Here is a 20,550-nt window from a genome sequence, read left to right as displayed (position 1 = left end):
GGAGCGAGATAGCACAGAGACACACACATGGACACACACACACACACACACACACACACAAGGAGGGAGAGAGATTGCAGTTTTGCCACCTTTGTCACGTTGATGTCTTTGATTGTCACCAAATAAAGTGTTATGGCAGGGGTTAGCTGTCGTGCAGTAAGTAGTATTTGCTGTACATGTGTAGTAATCTATCCTCTTGGCTTGAATCATCCGGCAAGACATCCAGCAGGAACATCACTTGTCAATGGGAACAAACATGTGGGAAAACAGTAGCATGGTAGCTAGCTTTCTTTGCTCGTTGGTCCAGCCAGCTAACAGGGACCTAATACCTGTGCCTGGTGAGGCCACAGATGCTCGCGCTAGCACTAGCCTTGTTCAAACAGGTTAATATCAAATGCGTTTATATTATAAATAACGGCTAAACATTTACAACATCTAATTTAGCATTGTTTGTAAAATACAACCTTAATAATAAATGATCTGTTTTTATACTTCATGATTAAAAATGTGTCAGTGTTAAATCATGTGTTTGATGCTCGAAAAGTACAATGATTACAATGCCAGTCTAAATTAGGCTAGAAAACGTCCAATTTATGTTTTTGCACGACGTCTGGCTTCAGCCATTCCCAGGACCAGTTTTATAGCCAAATGTACATCATCTGTGCACGTTCTTATTCTTTCATTCATCATTACTGTTATGACCTCGATTAACTGTGAAGCGGGTTCAAAACATTAAAAAACAGGTGGCAAAGCACAATATGTGCAGTACTGTGCAAAGGTCAGAGACCACCCTTTCTTTTATTTTCTTTCCAGTGAAAACAGCCAATAAGTAATAATTATTTCGTTTTTGGTGTTGGAAAATAAAGCTGCAAACATATATTTAACACAAAATTACTCAAAAACCTCCACAACCATTTACAATATAAAAAATCTCAGTATTTAGTGTGTCCACCCTATGCCTTTACTACTGCTTCAATTCCTTTCTGATGACTTGCTTTGAGATTTTTTTTTTTTTAAGAAATCTGCAGGGATATTTTTCCACGCTTCTTGTAAACTCCTCCAAATTCAGTCTTAGAAGTTGATTTCATTTTCTGCTTCTTTTAAACTAAATAATCCCACATTCAATGATGTTGAGGTCTGGAATCTGGGTGGCCAGTCCATTGTCCTGAGATCACCAGAAGCAGTGTGTTTGGGGTCCATATTTTTCTGTAGAATTAATTTGCTTCCAATTAAACATTGTCCAGAGGGTATTGCATGATATGTTACGATCGTTTGTATTTATCAGCATTCATGGTGCCTTCAATCAAAACCAAATCACCGACTCCAGATGTTGTTATACAACCCAAAACCTGCACTGGTCCTCCACCATGCTTGACTAGTGGCTGTAGACATGTTTGCAATATTAGTTCAGTGCTTTGGCAGTGTACATACTGCTTCTCACTTCCAGAAATCTCAGATATAGATTAATCGATCCATAATTTCAGGTTGTCCAGTTTTGGTGTACAGATTGTCTTCTCCTTTATTTATTTCCTTTCTTCAATAGCGGCTTTTTGACAGCGACACATCTTTTCCGACCCATAGCATTGAGTTGTTTTCTCACAATCGAAGGACTGACAGAAATCATCAAATCAAATCAAATCAAATTTTATTTGTATAGCATATTTTACAACAGTTGTCACAATACGCTTTACAGACAACCCTAGCCTAAACCCCCACAGGAGCAAGCCTATGGCAACAGTGGCAAGGAAAAACTCCCTGTGGCAGATGGGGAGAAACCTTGGAAGGAACCAGGCTCAACCCATCCTCCTCTGGTCGGCTTAGGGTGCCGACTGGTGACCAGCATGTCAGCCAGTTTATGCACAAGATATGATATGTGATGTGGCTCAGATGATGGGTGGGGCCGGGTGGCGGTGATGGGGAACAGCAGGTGGTGGCAGATGTGGGCAGGGTGGAGGCAATGACGAAGGAGGGGCTGGACCGCAGAGGTGGGGGAGACCAGACGACTCTCGAAGCACTCTCAAGAGCACACCTGTGGATTTTTTCTGATGTGAAGCAAGAGTGGAGCTCCAGTTCTTGGAGTGGTCTGCCAGTTTGTGGAGTGGTCTGCAATAATTTTACGAACTCAGTTTTGGAAACTCACTTATTTTGCATTGACTTTCGCCTTCCTTATTCAGTTGAATTATCTTATATCTAGTCTCTTCAGAAATATCGTATTTAGATACAAATGGCAGAGTAATCTACAAGGAAGCTAAGGTGTGCTTGGGTAGTTATTTGTTTAAATATTAGTCACTTGTGAAATAGCTTTCTATGAGTCAACTGCATACATCGCTGTTAACTACTGCAAAGCGGAACTTTCTTTTCAGTAGAACTTAAGTAGGTAAGTAAAGTGAACGTAACACATAAACCTGGATTTTCTTCCTTTAGTGGCTAGTTTGCTAGCGAGTTATGTTTGTCTCTCTTGGAGAATGGCTTCCAGGCCAAGTAGTAATGCCCAGCCCCTAGGTATGTATCAGGTTTGTGTTCAGTAGAGGTAGGAGTGGCTGCCTGTGACTGGCGTTGTCTGATGCCCACCCGTGGACTGTGAGCACACGCCCGTCGTCTTTAGTGAAGGAGGTACCTGGAGCATGCGCAGTAAATTGGGGCTGCACCTCTGCATTTACTACAAGTAGAGAGCTGGCTGAGAGCTCATTTTCAGCAGGAGGACAGCTACTCCTCTGCAGATATTTTGGATGGAATTCCCCTTTAAGTGACTTGACTACAACTTATCCACAGTGGATAAACAACTTATCCACACAAACTTTTTTTGATATAGTATCCATTTATACCACTGGATGTATACTGAAGCAGTTACAAAATAGGTAAAATATTTTACACAAGGGTACACAGCAGTGTCTTACCTGGGAATCCAACCTCCAACATTTTATTCTTGTACCTAGTCTTGCTAATTTATTTTTAATTTCAGTGAATACTTCTGATGATTTATCAATTTCAGAAACACTTTTGTTGCCGTTTTTGTTGTTGTTGCTGCTGTTGTTGTCGTCGTCGTTGTTGTTGCTGCTGCTGGTGATGATGCTGTTCTTGTAGTTGTTGTTATTGAAGGTTAGTGAATAAACAGCACGGCGGACCGGTTGAACGTCCGGTTTAGTTGAAAGCCCCCTGCGCTGGCTGAGGTTAAAGGTTGATTGAAAGGCCGTCTGTGCCAGTATGTGCAGAAACACACCGTAAAGCCTGGAGGCTATTCTATTTTTACTGAGCCTGCAGGAGCTCGTACGCGAGGAAGCGGGCGAAGATGAAAGACCGGAAGGGAGCTAAAAGTGAAATAAATGTGTATGGTCTCATTTTACACCGCTTCTCACGCAGCTGGGCCCCACAGCTGCTCTCAATCTGACTCTGTTGATTGACAGCGTTTCTGAGTGCTGTGGACCTGCGGAAGACTCCTGCAGGTTAAGTACTCGAAACAGAGGGCGCCGACACACACCCATGAAAAAATGTTTATCGGGGTCCGAAATCGCATCGGCTGCGTGTTCGATGCTTCCTCAGTCCTGTTGGCGTCCCGTGCGCCTGTCTCCAGCCCCTCATGATGGGGAGGGGGGGTGTAGGGGTGCAGCCTAGCATAACGGTTATCGGTAGGGACCAGCTGAGCATGCATACGAGCGCTGTTCCTGGTCCTGAACGCTGCATTTCCTCTGTGAGGCAGATGACCGCTGTCTGTGGTGCTGAAGTGAGGGAGCCCATCCCCCAGCCCCCCCCCCCCCCCCCCTTCTCTGCTGCACCTGCCCGTCCCCCGTCCCTCCACAGAACGGCAGTGGCGGAGGAGTCCCGTGAGGACGGGCCTAATTGGCCAGGTGGGACGGGGAGAAGCTGGATCAGACCACTCTGTCTCCAGCTGTACTGCTGTGACCAGTTTCATAAATAAACTGACTGCTCACAGAAAGCAGTGGAATTCAAATAAAATACAGCAATACAAGATTTTTATACTTCTTCTTCTTCTTCCTCTTATTATTATTATTATTATTATTATTATTATTATTATTGTTGTTATTAATTAATTAATTAATCAAGTAATTAATTAAAAGTATTTATTTATGTATTTATTTATTTATGTATTGGTCATAGTAATAGTGGTAGTATTGTTATAGTTTCAGGAACTGAATTTTTCCCATTTGATTATGCATTGGTCCATAAAAGGCGCACGCTGCCGGCGCACTGATGAGAATGGGGGGCGCGTGCTGTAAATAAGGCCCGTGTGCTCTATCAGCCCGAGCGCCCGCTGCGCCCTGCTTTTAATGTTTCCTCCGTTCCCCCAGACCTTCCGCCTGTGCTAATGGGCCGGTAATTGGGGGTCTGACCCCGCCCCAGCGCCCCGTGTCTGATGATCCCATCCCCGCCGTGCGAGCTCTGATGTTCTTTTCCTCGCTTCTCATCGCTTCTCATCGCGTGTTCAGAGACGCGAGAACAACAGGGTTTCAGGGAGGGCAAGCGGCACGCCGGATCGCTGTTTTAAATGTTTTATCCTGTTACCTAACGCAAACATTATTCTCTGCTCATTGCTGATTAAGTCTTGATATACAGTGCCCTCCGTAACATTTGGGACATATGAATATTGTGTAACTAATATTATGAACACTTATGTAGTCTGATAGTCAAAAGACAGTATGTTTAGTGTTGTATCGCTCATCCAGTTTATTTTTTCAGAATAAGCTTGTCTATACACCGAGCATCCATTACAAGTCTTTCCTGATTCAGTGCATCTGTTCTGGGCCAGCAGTTGGACATGGTCTGTGGCCATAATTCAGTGATTAACAGGGGTGGTGAGCTAGTTCATAATCAGTAATGCAAACTGTATTCAATACAACAGCAAGGCAATACAATGTCTGAACACTGGGAACTCTGTCAGCCAATCAATGTAAAATGGAGTCGCTTTTACGTGTTACTGAAAGCCAGCGATTAGTAAGCATATGCCACACTCCTTACTCAATAAAATATCTCTATATTGTCCCAGCCTCAAATTAAACAAGAGTGCATGACAAATTCATAGTTAGGGCTCCTAAATTCTTACAAAAATGTATTTTTTTTTTTTTTTTTTGGAGTTTGCTTACTACATAGCTGAAGTGACGTATTCTACAAGTAATGCTATTTTATGTTCTCCTTCAGTCAGCATGGATTTTTCATGGATTTTTCATTTTAGTTTTTCCAGTTGTATGCATTATAACTGAGCCTGCCAAATCTGATGGATTTTTTTCTTGTGCTTATTTTAGTCTGGGACCACACAAGGTTTTGAGGTTGTGGGAAGATCAGGGGATTACATGTGGATGTCTCTACCCTGTGTTTCCTGCTATTTCAATTCTCTTTCTCCAGATGAGACATGTCCCAGTTGTTGGAATTTAAAAGTCTGCAGCACAAATATGGAAATCAAGAAAAAGGTTTTCTGCACATAGTTTGAATGGCCAAATACAACATCAGACCTGATAGCTTTTTTTTAGGGCGAACAAATGAAAAAGTTTTTCATTTTAAAGAACTTCTTATCCACTCTTGTTTTTCTTACTTATTTTTCTCCCAATGTGGAATGTCCGGTTGTATTTGCAAGCCTGTCTCACTGTGGCGATGCCCTCTCTCGATTCAGCACGCGTGCCTGCCAAGGCTGATTTTCACCTTGCGGTCATACAGCAGAATGGGCATTACACTGCAGGCAGAGAAAAGCTTCAGGTGATCAGTGTCTCAGGGTAGCTGCAGGTGAGCAGTGTCCCAGGGTAGCTGCAGGTGTGCAGTATTTTTAGGGTAGCTACAGGTGATCAGTGTCTCAGGGTAGCTGAAGGTGAGCAGTGTCCCAGGGTAGCTGCAGGTGAGCAGTGTCTCAGGGTAGCTGTAGGTGAGCAGTATTTTTAGGGTAGCTGCAGGTGATCAGTGTCTCAGGGTAGCTGTAGGTGAGCAGTGTCTCAGGGTAGCTGCAGGTGAGAAGTGTCTCAGGGTAGCTGTAGGTGAGCAGTGTCCCAGGGTAGCTGTAGGTGAGCAGTGTCCCAGGGTAGCTGCAGGTGAGCAGTGTCTCAGGGTAGCTGTAGGTGAGCAGTATTTTTAGGGTAGCTTCAGATGAACAGTGTCTCAGGGTAGCTGCAGGTGAGCAGTGTTTTAGGGTGGCTGCAGGTGAGCAGTGTCTCAGGGTAGCTGTAGGTGAGCAGTGTCCCAGGGTAGCTTCAGGTGAGCAGTGTCCCAGGGTAGTTGCAGGTGAGCAGTGTCTCAGGGTAGCTGCAGGTGATCAATGTCCAAGGGTAGCTGTAGGTGAGCAGTGTTTCAGGGTAGCTGTAGGTGAGCAGTGTCCCAGGGTAGCTGTAGGTGAGCAGTGTCCCAGGGTAGCTTCAGGTGAGCAGTGTCTCAGGGTAGCTGCAGGTGAGCAGTGTTTTAGGGTAGCTTCAGGTGAGCAGTGTCCCAGGGTAGCTTCAGGTGAGCAGTGTCTCAGGGTAGCTGCAGGTGAGCAGTGTTTTAGGGTGGCTGCAGGTGAGCAGTGTCCCAGGGTAGGTACAGATGAGCATCCTGGCGAACAGTCAGGATGAAGCTGGAAGCATAAAAACCCCTCCTTCCCCTGGTGGAAAATGCTACAGCCAATCACGCGGTGCCCTGCAGGGTTGCCAGGTGACCTGCCGCTGCTGAGGTCATATCGTCATTCTGGAATTTGAGATGCTAAGGGAAATCACTTTTCCTCTGTGTACCCTCAGTGTGGTCCCTCATACTGGTGGTTCCAAAGATCACGTTGCCCTGCGACACATCCTTAAGTTGAATAGTTGTAAGCTGGTTGGGTCAGAATAGGAATTTTAAACTAAATAAATAATGAAGTATAAGTGTAAATAATGTGTAAGCTACAGTGCAGAGAGTGCTGTCCAGTCAGCAGTTAAAACAAAACCTCCTGCTTACAGCTCCAAGGCTCTACCCCTCATTCATACCTAAACACCTGCAATACCATTATTATTATTATTATATTCTCCATGATCAGTTTGTGGAGTCTGTGAATTGTAATGTGCTCATTATACATATCCCATATCTCAAAGCCTTTCTGAATTTAAGTATGTGCACAGATGTGTTTGATTTAAAAAGTTTGATTAAAACTGATTTAAAGAAGTGTGTGTATATCGACACAAAAGTGGTGCACGTCTCGATAATCAGAGACTGAAATGGCTGTTATCCACTGTTGCCATAGATTGTTCTTACAACACAAATGCTGCCTCTATCATATTTAAAGCCTGTGTAGCAAATACGCTATAGAAATGATGCCCATTGGAATCTGTGCATCTTTTCTGATTGTGTACTGTGTAATCCGTGGCACAAAGATGTTTCCACCCCATTAAGCCCATCTGACTCAACAAGAAAGCAAACTCCCCTTCTGCTGCATCCAAAACCCATATGTACTCATTATTGAAAAATTCATTAATTCATCAGTTCATTCATTCTTTATTTAAAATCGAGGTTTGGTGGTCGTCTGAGGTGAAAAGATCTCATAATTAAACTACTGCATTAGTCATAATCTCGCTGCACGCTTTTGTTTTATTTATTTATTTATTATCTCTTTTTCCTTTGTTGCCACTCTGAGGGGCAACTGCAGGTTTTTGGGTGCACTTCCCTTCCTAGCAGGGGCTGATCGTGGACCAGTGTCTCTTGGACTGGGCTGCTGTCCAATGGCTTCCCTCCAACACCAGTCTGTTCTCCTCAGACCACAAAAAACATCTCATTACACCGTGTTCAGTCAACAGTAGAAAAAGACATTGCGTCTACTAATGGTGGGACCGTTTACTCCAATAAACAAGTACTTGTCAGCACATTCTGAATTCATAATTACTTTGTTTGTGTCTGATAAATAATTTCAGTGAGTTACACTGTTGCCTCACGGCAAGGAGGTCCTGGGTTAAAATCCCTACCAGGGCCTTTGTGTGTGGAGTTTGCGTGTTCTCCCCGTGTTTCTGTAGGTTTCCTCCGGTTTCCTCCCACAGTCCAAAGACATGCAGGCTAGGTTAATTACCTAGGTGTGAGTGTGTGAGCGAATGGTGTGTGTGCCCTGTGATGGATTGCTGGCCAGTACAGGGTGTATTCCTGCCGGTTGCCCAGTGCATGCTGGGATAGGTTCCCGCCCCCCTGCAACCCTGACCAGGAATAAGTGGGTTAGATAATGGATGGATAAATAAATAAATAAATAAATAAATAAACTGCTGCTAATGTCACATTGTGTGTGTGTGTGTGGTTGCCATGTCAATAACAGTAACATTTAACATTTTTCTTTTTTTGAGTGGAGAGATTTATTTTGTTGAGAGTAGATGGCAGTTTGAGAATCCGAGTTCGTTCAGATGAATAAACATAATTGTTTTCACTTCATTCAAGATGCTTGTCACCTGGACTTCCAGAGCAGGGCCTTCTGAGCCAGGAGTCATTTTATTGTATTGCTGCCTGCGGTCCAAAGCTGAAAACTGGAACAGCATTCACTCGCTAGAGAAAATGCTAACGACTAACACTACCGCTAGGATTCACAATTCCCCCCGATCCATGATCACAGTCTACCACTACCCCCATTTCAATTACCACCCCCCTCCCCCCTACTCTGTTAAGGAAACACGCCCCCATTTCCTTATGTTTGGGAGAACATCCAAGCGATGAAGTGTTACGCCCTCCGAGCAAATACACACTGACCAATGGAGGACCAGTACAGTGGGACAGTCTTTCACAGTAACTATCAGCCCAGCCAAACGTGTGGACGGTGCAGGCTTTGCAGAAAGAAGTAGAGGTGTTCTTCTGTAACCGCTTGAGTAGCTGAGTGCTGATGTCCCAGAATGCCCTGAGGAAGCCATCCTTCTTCAGCGAGGACCCTGGGCAGATAGGATGATGCAGTGGGGTTCACCGGCGAGCCTGTGTGGCTGTTTATGCACTGGGGGTTGGTAAATGATGGCGTCGTTACACTCCCTTCCTCCCCCGTGGAGGTGTCCCTCGCGGTCTGGCACGCCCCTGGGTGGGCTGGCTGCTCTTGCTGGTGCATGCTGGGAAATGGCTAAGGAGGCGGAGATTTGCGCCCTCAGTAATGGATCACCGAGACAACGGGACAGATGCCCCGAGCACTGCTCTGTTTGGATGGATTCATTCTTGTTTTGTTTTTTGTTTTTTTTTTGTACACTCAAGTCAGTTTTCAGATTTGGTTGTGATACTTCAGAGCAAAATTGTGGTGCACAATGTTGTTTTTATGAAAATTAATTTCTGCAGCTTTCGTTGTGGTTCATAGTCGGCCTTTAATTTGAATGACGCAGTGCAATCATTTTGATGTTAAAGCCAATTATTTAAAATCACATCGCCACCACTTCCTGCTGTAAAAAGAAAACCGGATTTCAGCTTGTTTGAAGAAAATGATGCCTGCAAAGTAATTATTGTATAACTGTGTAATTGTTCTGCATTTCCTTTGTGCTGTTTTCAGTAATAAAATGAATAGCTTTATTTATACCACAAAAATAATAATACCACTTTTCTCACATGATAAACAAAGAGCTTTTCACAATGACAGGTTCAAATTGACTGAACAAAGATAATTAACATTGAATAAAACAATAATATAGGTTAAATTGTTATATAATATTTTAAACTAAATATAAAATATTGACTTTTTAAACAATACTTAAATTAAAGAGAGTGGAAGGCCCTGATAGAACCTAGAACATGGTTCCATGAAAGCCCAAAAATCCCCTGCTGTTTTAACAAGTGTGACTGGGGCAGTTAGGAGATCTCTTAGCCACCCCTGGCCTAGATCCACCCCTGTGTGAGTCCACGCGAGGGAGACGTTCCTATGACTGCTTTCATTTGCGTTTTAGCCTCATGAACAAGGACTAGTTAAAACAAGTAGCCTGCAGGTGACTGGGAGACAGCACTCACACCCATCGCTACTACTTCACTTCAATCCAAACTGTCCTGCTAAGAGTAGCATGAAGACAGAGACACAATATGCCAATGTAATATCATCTGTTCTATTGTCAAATGCCTGTCATTCATGTCATTGTTGGCGGGCGGGTCTTGTTCCTCCAATGTTGGAAAAATACCACCCTAATATTTGTATTCTAATGGAGGTGTCGGATAGGTAGTTTTCAGATTAACACCAATGAGAAACACAATATAATTTGTGTGACCATAGGAATGTATCTGTTCATGCTCTATTCCCCTCCTTGCTCCACAGACATCAAGGTAAACATCCTTGGGCAAGTAGGGTCACCCCAGAGGTCTTCGAAGTGGGGTGTCCTGGAAAGTTTTATCTCTTTTGAAAGTTTTATGGCTTTATTGCCCTCTGGAGGAAGCTCAAACAGTCAGACTGAAGTTTGTGATATTTCATTGTAATCTCTGAGGGAAAATCTTAATGTCTGTATATAATGGTTGTTGAGTTCTGATATCTCTGAAATCTCCATTTTTAGAGTTCATTTTAGTTAAAAGCGAAAACCAACGGGTTTTGTTAAATAGAAAATGTTTTCCCTGAACTGGCAAATTTGAACAATTATTTGTCTACAAAAATGTATATCTTGTTGACAGTTGAAAAACTTTCATGTCTTTCTTTGATAGCTGAGCTGGATTACCTCCAAACATAGCAATGTTTGATCTTTTTATAAAGGGCTTAAAACCAGGAATCATTTGATAATAATATCATAGTGCTTAGACCTGCTTCCAAAAACACAAGGCCACTTTAATATGTAAATTTGCTTGTTTTCAGTCAAGACAGTCATGGTCTGCAAACACACACCCACACTTCACATCTCACCAAATCAGCACAGACATGTTTTCCCCCTCTCTCTCTCTACCACCCCCTTTCCCCTGTAGAACTTCTCAAAAAAGGAGACTTTTCTTTATCTAGTCAGTTGGAGTTAGAGTAAGAGTCAAAGTCAGGAGGAAAAAAGAGTTCTTGGGGGCTTAACATCAGTAGTGGCATCTGTCGCGGTGGACATTCTGGGGTGGATATCTGCTGTTTGCTTTGTTAGTGCAGGTGAGCAATTGAACACACCTGACTGATCAGAAACTTCTGTGAAGCCATTTTGTCCCAAATATTATGCATTATGGCATACTGAAATGTGTATGAAAGTGCTGTAATTTGTATAACCAAAATATATAAAACTACTCTTTAATAAAAATCTGAGAATTTGCACCTGTGAATTATTTGATTACAAATCTAAAATTGTGGTGTACAGAGCCAAACAGTCACAAACATTATGGAAGGCGGGGGGGGGGGGGGGGGGGGGGGTAATTTAAAGCAGATTGTTGACGGTTTTGCACATTGCAAGGCTAGTTGGATGCCCTTCAATTGTGAGCAGAAAAAAAGTGCTTTCGAAGGGAATCGGTGCAGGGTTTCTGATGGACCATCATACCAGCCTATTGTGGTTTAAGTTGGGCCTCCGTATAGAATTGTTTTCTTTATTTGTGTAAGCAAAAGCCATCATGCTCAACAATAAGCCTTGATCATGATATTTCGATTAAGGAGAACGATTAAAGATCTGCATGCACTAAAGGTGAAGCACCAAGTAATTCTCAAGCTCCAAAACTATAAGTAGGGTGAGTGAAGATGTTTTTATCTTTTTTATCTTGAAATTTGCTATGGAAATGGAATGGGTTGTACGGTAAAAAAAATTATGATCCCACATTATAGGAATGTTGGGAATTATTCACTTTTTAAATTCTGAAAACATTCTGAAATTCTGCAACTCTCAGAATCTGGTTTTCTTATGATTTTGCTTACTGACAGCGTGGTGAGAAGTATTACGTTTGATAGTGCTTTTATATGAGATTTGTCATATGAAAGGTTTATTTTTTAACCCTGTTCACACTCACTGTTTTTGGTGAGTCCCTTGTGGGCGAATGGAGGTACTGCAGGAAGAGTGTCAGTCAGCATCATGCAGATCATTAATTAAAGCCCGCACTGATGATTAAAGAGGCAAAACAATTCTCAGAACACCAATCTGCCACAGTCCGTTTTATTAAGCAATAAATATGAGCGTCTGTTGTGTTGGTATTTTTGAAAAGCAGTAACACCATTCACAATGATTTACCTGCATCTCAGGGTGGAAAAAAACCGATATATGTTTCATGTGAAATAGTATTAATATTGAACGCTGCTTCCTGTTATTTAAGCAGTAGCGAGTCATTTTTCAACCCATTTTGTGATGGATAAATACATCTAAGGCAGCTTTTTATAGGATGTGATGATTGAATCATAACACCCATCTCTGTTTGAATTATAAATGTGGCAGAATGCTCTTTAAATCATGGTGTAGTGTTTTTTTTCATTTTTAGTTAAATTTAAAAAAAGTATTGACACTCACCACCAGTTGGTGAGTAATCTGTGACAAATAAATCAAGGAATTAGCTTTCAAACTGTCTTTACATCCTCTTAGTAATGCTTAATGCTGAATTATAGAGCAATATTATTCAGTCCAGTACAGGTAAATCTGGGGGATAAAAACAAAGACAAGGACAAGTGTCAACAAGCATGAAAAGAAAAATAATCATTGTATCTTTTATATAGTATGAACAGCATGAAGGAATATAACCTATACTCTTTTCCTCGAAAGTGTCTTAGATCACATGCTGTCATATCTAACTCTTATGGAACTTATTTGTTACATTTATTTCAAAATGAATACATTACTGTACAAAAATACCATACAGACTTGTTATTAACCTGAGGTAAAATGAGAATAGGTTATGATTGTGATCATGTGCCTCCATTTCTTTTATAATACTTGTTATGCTCACCTGTCTAGGGGTTGTGACTGTGCTTCTGAAAGCAGCTGCAGGATAGAAATCATACAAGGAAATATACCGGGGCACTCACCATCGTACGCCACCTGCTCAGCCTCGACTGATCCAAGTGCCTGCTCAGTAGTGAACATCCAAGTCGTGCCGCTACAGTTCAGTTTGGTTAAAATCAGTATCATGAACTACGGTTTTGTGCAAAATTGGAAAGCGAGGGGAAAACGGGCGAGCGTGATGAGAGAGCGTGCGGATTAGGCCCAAGAGACGTGCAACACAGCAGTGAACCTCCTCAGTCATTTTAGCAAACCACGCCATCTCCTTTTGTGCTCCTTTAATCTCTCCACCCTGTGGTCCTTACCCAATCACACGCAAGGGCACATTCCTCCTTTCTCTCCCATCATTCCATTTCATGTAACCACACCATTAGAATAGATACTATCCTAACTCTTAATCAAGAGGAGAACTAATATGCATCGGCATAACATATTGTTTGTCGTTAAGTGTGTTTTTATTGTGACTATTATAAAGCTGTATACTGTGATATACAAAACAAAAACAAACAGAACATGAAGTTACTGAAGTATTATCACCGGTAAAATATGTTTGATTTATTCGCTGCCGCTAGTTACATGGATCATTCGTTTATGTTTTTTTCCCCATTTTACGGCACCATCTGCCGTGTCGCTTAAACGCGGGCGCGTGTGCGTCTCTAACGGGTCCGTCCTCGCGCTGACATTTCGCCGTGTTCCCCAAGGTCAACGCCGCTGGAGTGCTGCATCTTTATTTACACTCGTAATCTCTGCGCACGCTGCTAAATACAGAAATGACTCTCTCCCCAGGTAGGTGTGAGGAGGCAGCGTGGGCCTTGGAAGTCGGTGTGAATGAAAAGCCGCTGGGCCGGTGCGCTAGGTCGTGCGCTGAGCACTGAGCTACTGAGCACCTGAGCTACCGAACACCTGAGCTACTGAGCACCTGAGCTACCAAACACCTGAGCTACTGAGCACCTGAGCTACTGAGCACCTGAGCTACCGAACACCTGAGCTACTGAGCACCTGAGCTACTGAGCACCTGTCAACGCGTCTTTTCAGCATCAGGCCGGCGGCCGAGGACGCCGGAATTCCGAAGGCTGAGGGTTCAAAGAAACGGGAAGTGAAGTGAAATTTTCTCTTTTTCCGTTCCTGGTTTTTCAGAGCTGCTGCCGGAGTGCCTGGAGCTGCGGTGCCAGTACGGCTGCATCATGACCCGGAACGGCACCTTCTGCTTCTGCGCCGACGGCTTCCAGGTGGAGAAGGACGGGCTGAGCTGCGCAGGTCGGGAAAACGCCACACCGCCGCGGCTCTGTGGGGTTAACAGCGGTGTTCGCTGAAACGGGAATGTGACGCCGTGAATGTTTATGGGGCTCCCTTTTACGCCACGCGTGTGACCCTCTCCCCTGGCGCGCTGCGTGCGTTTGTGAGGGAATGGCATGAGCGCTGTGCCGGTCTGTCTGTGAAACCACACCCCTGCACGCAGATATCACACAGACTCTGATATCAGTCAGAAACAGATATCAGAGTCACACTGATATCAGAGTTCGTCTGATACCGGTTGTCTGTGGTTTGTTTTTTTAGAGCTGTTAGTGCAGAGAGCAGGGCAGCATGGTGGTGCAGTGGGTAGCACTGTCGCCTCACAGCAAGAAGGTCGTGAGTTTGAATCTCGGCCTGGGTGATTGCATGTTCTCCCTGTGTTTGCGTGGGTTTCCTTCAGGTACTCCAGTTTCCTCCTAAAGTCCAAAGACATGCAGGTAGATTAATTGGAACCTCTAAATTACCTATCGGTATGAGTGTGTGAGTGAACAGTGAGTGAATGATGTGTGTGCCCTGCGATAGATTGGAATCCAGTCCAGAGTGTATTCCTGTCTCTCGCCCAATGCACGCTGGGATAGGCTCTAGCACCCCCGGGACCCCCAGGAATAAGCAAGTGTAGATATTGGATGGATAGATGGATAGTGCGTGGAGCAGCTTGCCAGGTTGGACAGTATATGGCAGAGAACTTTGGGGTGTAGAACGCCAGGTTTGACTTTGCTAGACTGTCTCAAGACTGAAGCCAGTCGCGTCCTTATCTTTTATGTTCTCGCTCAGGCGTGGCATTGAGCCATAAAACCCCCTCTGTAAATGTTGATGAAGCCGAAACGTTCTCCCGCGGTCTGCGTTCGGTTTGCTTTGCGCGTTTTAAGGTCACGTCAGAAAAGCGCGCTCAGACGTGTCTCCCTGTCCGCAGACTACGACGAGTGTGGCGTGTACGGGACCTGCAGCCAGACCTGCGCGAACACGTACGGGTCGTACAGGTGCAGCTGCGCGGACGGGTACGCCCTGCATTCTGACTCACGGTCCTGCAAAGCCAAAATCGGTAAGACCGGTCTGTCCTCCGCATTGTGTGGTTTTTTTTCTGAATACCATTATACTGCTGCTAGCTGTTTTTGCTAAAAATCTATATCTTTCCTGTGCTTGGGTACACTGTAGCAAATATTTGCCTTTTATACATTATCACATAATCGGAATTATAGTCTAAAAACAGAAAAAAGAAGAGATTCCCCCTCCTTGTTTGTATTTTTTAACTTTGTTATTTATTCAGGCAGAGGAGAGTAGAGAGGGTTACAGATAGGGATGGGATTGCAGCGCTGGCAGTGACATATAGACTTAGCGAGGAATCGAACCCCCAGCCGCTCGGGGGGGTGGGGGGTGGGGGTGGGGGAGGGTTGAGTAAGGCTGAGGAGTCAGGCTCCCTGTAGACAGTGACACAGTCTCTCCTGGTAGCGTAGCATTATTAAACACCTCCGTCTAATCTCAGTCTAAATTATACACGCGTGCGTGCGCACGCACACGAAAATGCACTCGGCAGTGACTGCTTTCCACTGAATTGCCGGTTACAGAAATACGTTTATTCATTAAAATAATGGCTTGAATTCAGATAAAAACGTTTTGCATCAGCGGAACGTTTTAAAAGAGGAATGAGGAACAGCGTTTCAGCATTCTTTTGTTTGCCGTTTGACTTTCACTAGACAAAAATTGTACACAATCTAACAGGTACAGGAATGAAAAGAAAACAGCTTTTCAAAAACCCCCTAACACATTTACTTAATACAATACTATTACGTTATATCGCAGTTTTTTGTCAGACGCTTTCATCCAGAGCATGGCAATTCTGAACATCGTTCCAACCCTCGGTTTCCATGTTTATTACTGATAGCATAAAATATCATCTCAGCTGAACCCAAACATCGGTACATGTAAGCCATTTTGAATTTTTTCTTAGTTTAAATGTTTGGCTGACCTGGGCCTACATTGTGCTTTGGGATCATGTTGATAGATTGCAGTCAAACATCAGGGAGAGTAGAGAAATTGTAACCTTTAGAAGAAATCAAAGACATATTTTCACAGGATGCGCACTTTGCAGTGTGGCTGTGCTACACACAATAAGGGACTTGTGAAAGATATGAGAGGCGCTCTTGTTTGAAATCATTCGACACGCTGTGCACCTTGCAGAAAAGGTGAACCTCGCTGCTTTTAATCAAAGCATCTGGTGTCCCGCCAGGAATATGCCGAATACATCACACCTGACCTTACCCGCCTTCCATTCAACAACATGAATATTCATTTGGCACAAAAAAAAAAAAACCTTTCTGGGATTTATGCACATTCGGTCCACAAGATGGCCGCCAGAAAGCCGTCAGCTGGACCGGAGAACACGAGAGACGTTTCCGCCGCTTTAATGTTTAATGAGAATGAACCGACCCCGCCACGACCTGACCTCCAGACATACAGCTCGTCGCTCTTGTATTTTGTCATAATTAATATTTGTTTTCGAAATGTCACGATCTTAACCTGAATACCGGGTGCCCGTATCGTTCCCTCGATCCGTGTATCATTACAGCTTTTAATTTGTGTTCGAGAGAGTCAAACGGGGATCTGAAAGCGGGGTTTGGCTGTGATCGCTCACGCGTGGGTGAGGGGAACGTCCGGTTCGGAGGAGTGGACGGCGAAAGATCGGACGAAAAGCGGTTTCTGCACGGGAGCGCTGTGATTTATGGCTTGCATTACGAGAGCGCCCCTGTGACTTAAACTTTCTTAAAAGAGTGAGATAAATCACGTCTTTCTTCGGCGCACTTTGTTCCGAAAATATCACGCGGTCAATTAGCGGCGAAAGGTTGGTGTCTTTAAAAGAGCGCGTGCACGTATCATGTGCTTAACGCTGGGCCTTGAAAGTGCTCCTGATCCAGCCATTTTGGCTCCTGGAATTCCTTTGCCTTCTATGACTGGAGTGCGGAATTAATGTCAAGGGTGCCGCAAGGATTGTATGACATATTGGGACTTCTGCAGTATGGGGTCCGAGAGGGGGAAAACCTGGAATAAGCATTTTTCTGACATTTTCTTACAATGTATTGCTTTCAATGGCAGCAAAACGTTCATTCATAATAATCTTAGTCTTAAGAAACGCTGAAATAAAGTGCTAACAAGAAAAACATACATTTTTAAATAAATAACTAAGTATTAATTTTTGATTGAAGGGATGCGTTCTTTTTTCCACAAATGAGCTATCTAATCCGTTGCAGTTCAATTGTAAGTTCACGACAGATGAAGGCTTTCATTAAGGCAGTTTCCACAGGATGTTGAATAACAGGTTTTAATATAATTATTCCACACTGAAGCGTTTATTCATGTGAATTGTCTTGATGGCATTGAGAGCGAGTGGGGTGGCGGCGGCGGCGGTGATGGTTCGGGGGGGGGGGGGGGGGGGGGGGGGGGGGGGGGGGGGGGGTGGACTAGTCAGACAGGATTTAATATGGATTTAATATAGTCTTGTCCTTAGGAGCCCTTTTATTGCTATACTCTTTCACCAGACCTCATCATTTCCTAAAGTCCAAGTCATTTTAAAGCTTTGTCTCATAGGCCGAGCTGTAAATGCAGTCACACTGAATGTAGCATGTTCTCGAAATCAATGAGCGAATTTCGAACTGCCAGGTCTGTGAACTCTAAACCTAATGTATTAGTTTTTAAAAAAGGTATACTCCTAATAAAGGTCTATTAAAAATTAACAAAATAATAAAACGTATAAATAATAAACAAAAATAAAATATCAGACCTGCTATAATTCTATCTGGCTTGCTCTCAATTCCGTAATGGAAATCATTCACAAGTTTGTTTTTGTAAAATATGACTGGTTGTTTTGAAAAATGTCTCTCACGAATTGTGTATTAATATTCATAATCAATCATATCTTCAGGCCCACCAGTGCTAACGCTTTTTGAATAGGAATTAATGGCCATCATTGCTCGTCGCTGCTGTAATGGATTTGCTCTTTTAGGCGCATTTTTTTGGCTTTTAATGTGATATAATTGCACGGCACGTCGATGGGTTGCGTTTTAAAAGACCAGCGCCCTGTTTTGTATTTGTGTTCTACCGTCGGCGTGAATTAATCCCTGATCCTATTTCACAACTTTCCCTCTATCATTAAACATGACATTTAGATTTGAAGCATTGTACTTTAATGCATTTTCATTCATTTATTTATTTATTTATTATTTATTTTTGCTGTGATTTTAAGCAGTGCCCGTAAAGTCTGTGATGTGGTGTGCCCGTGCTGCCGTTTGAGAACCAATCAGGCCTCGTCATCCTCTCCGTTTCAGGGCCGGGTGAGAGGCCTCCCGTCCTCATCGTGGGGAACTCGGAGCACATCGCCGTGGCCCACCTGAACGGATCCGCCCCGCCCGGCCCGAAGCCCCTGGACTCGCCCGGGGTTCTCACTCTGGACTTCAGCTACAAGGAGGAGTCGGTCTGCTGGGTGGCGTCCGCCGGCCAGCTGTGGTGCGCCAAAATGGAGAAGCTGAGGGCGTATTCAGAGGTTCGGCAAATCAGAACGGAGAGGAGCCTGCAGCGTAAGTTTATAAAAAGGGGCCTTCAACAGGAGCTAGGTTTTTTTTAAAGGGGACTTCAACAGGTGCTAGGTTTTAAAAAGGGAGACTTCAACTGGAGCTAGGTTTAAAGAAGGGGTCTTCAACAGATGCCAGGTTTTAAAAAGGGAGACTTCAACTGGAGCTAGGTTTAAAGAAGGGGTCTTCAACAGATGCCAGGTTTTTAAAAGGGGAACTTCAACAGGAGGTAGGTTTTAAAAAGGGGGACCTCAACAGGAGCTAGGTTTTGAAAAGGCGACTTCAACAGCTGCTAGGTTTTAAAAAGGGGACTTCAACAGGAGCTAAGTTTTTTAAAATGGCCCTTCAACAGGAACTAAGTTTTTAAAAAGGGAACTAAAAATGTGTGATTTCTCAAGGTTACAGTGTTTTCTCTGGGCAAGTTGGTTTTCATTTACCCTGTACCATGTCATACCAGAGGCTTTCATCTCCAAATGTAAGATTATGCCTGTCTTCACAGTCAAGGATATCTGAAGTTACTTGGCTCTAACTTTTTGCTTATATACTGTGCGCTTTCACAGAACAGTGGAGAAGGGCTTGCAACATAGAAATATACACTAATTTGGATAGCGAAAACATGGTCAAAGTGCACATTCTCAGCTTTTATTTATTTTATTGAGTATTTTTATATACTTTGGTTTCACCAAGTAGAAATTACATCGCTTTTTATACACAGCACCCCATTTCAGGGCACCATAATGTTTTCGACATATTAACGTTTTGCAAATGAAAGGAGTTATGTTTAGTACTTTGTCACACATCCTTAGCATGCGATGACTGCTTGAAGTCCTCAGCTTCTGCTTGTTTCAGGGGCTAGTTGCCTTACGGGACATTTCCTCTTCAGCATACAAAACAATTATAATTAGATTCAGATGGGGTGAATGACTTGGCAGGTCAAAACATTTCCTGTTTTTAGCTTTGAAAAACTGCTTTGTTGCTTTAGCAGTATGTTTGGGATCATTGTCTTGCTGCCATCCAATAAGTTCGGAGGCATTTGGTTGAACTTGAACATATAAGAGGCTTCTACAGACTTCAGAATTCATTCTGCTCACATCATCAATAAAGACGAGTGAGTCAGTGAAAGCTGTACATGCTCAAATCATAATACCCCCACCACCGTGTTTCACAGATGAGGGGGGGGCGGGGGGTGTTTGGATCTTAGGGCTCCACAGTTCATGGCCTCCACACTTTGCTCTTGGCATTACTCTGATACAAGGGGATCATGGTTCCGTCTGTCCAAAAGACCTTTTTCCAGAACTCTGCGGGCTCTTTTTGGTACTTCTTAGCTAAACTGTAACCTGGCCATCCTATTTTTGCAGCTAAGTAGTGGTTTGCATCTTGCAGTGTAGCCTGTAGTTTTGTGCATGAACTGTTCTGCCAACAGTAGTCATTGACACATCCATTACTGCCTCCTGAAGAGTGTTTCTGATCTGTCGAACAGATGTTTGTGTTTTTTTTAACATTTTTTAATAAGATCTTCCTTGGCCTTCCAGGCCCTTTGCAATTACTGAGCTCACCAGTGCTCTTTTTCTTTTTGAATGATGTTCCAAACAGATGATTGTGGTATGCCTATGGTTTGGCAGTTTTTCTCAGTCTAATAAAGTACAGCTGAAAGACAGCTCTCCTGCAGTGAAACCTGTGGCCAGCCATTATCCAAGATCATCTGTGGTAAAATAATAGAGTCTCGGATGAAAATAATCCATTGGAGTCAGACTAATATCCAAATTAGATTAAATTTGCAGTAACTTCTCCTAACTTCTGCACAAGCAAACACACACGTGCACACGCATGCACATGCACACGCTACTCCAGCACACACACACAAACATTCATGTAAGCACACAAACACACACACA

General features: G+C 43.5%; 1 protein-coding gene across 4 annotated transcripts in view; it reads left to right on the top strand.

The window, feature by feature from the left end:
- Positions 1 to 20,550, top strand: part of LOC118214493 (low-density lipoprotein receptor-related protein 1B-like) — a 457,936-nt gene that overhangs the window by 151,670 nt on the left and 285,716 nt on the right. For all 4 annotated transcript variants that reach the window (XR_004762629.1, XM_035394488.1, XM_035394487.1 and 1 more), the window contains 3 exons: positions 13,938 to 14,057; positions 15,007 to 15,135; positions 18,413 to 18,661. Coding sequence is in view for 3 of the 4 variants with exons in the window: in XM_035394488.1 (XP_035250379.1) it covers positions 13,938 to 14,057; positions 15,007 to 15,135; positions 18,413 to 18,661 (498 nt within the window). In the remaining variant the exon portion in view is untranslated. The remainder of the gene's footprint in view (positions 1 to 13,937; positions 14,058 to 15,006; positions 15,136 to 18,412; positions 18,662 to 20,550) is intronic.

Source organism: Anguilla anguilla, chromosome 15 (genome assembly GCF_013347855.1).
Source record: "Anguilla anguilla isolate fAngAng1 chromosome 15, fAngAng1.pri, whole genome shotgun sequence".
NCBI lineage: Eukaryota > Metazoa > Chordata > Actinopteri > Anguilliformes > Anguillidae > Anguilla > Anguilla anguilla.
Note: the sequence above shows the minus strand (reverse complement) of the source record. Positions and strands in the feature narration are given on the sequence as shown.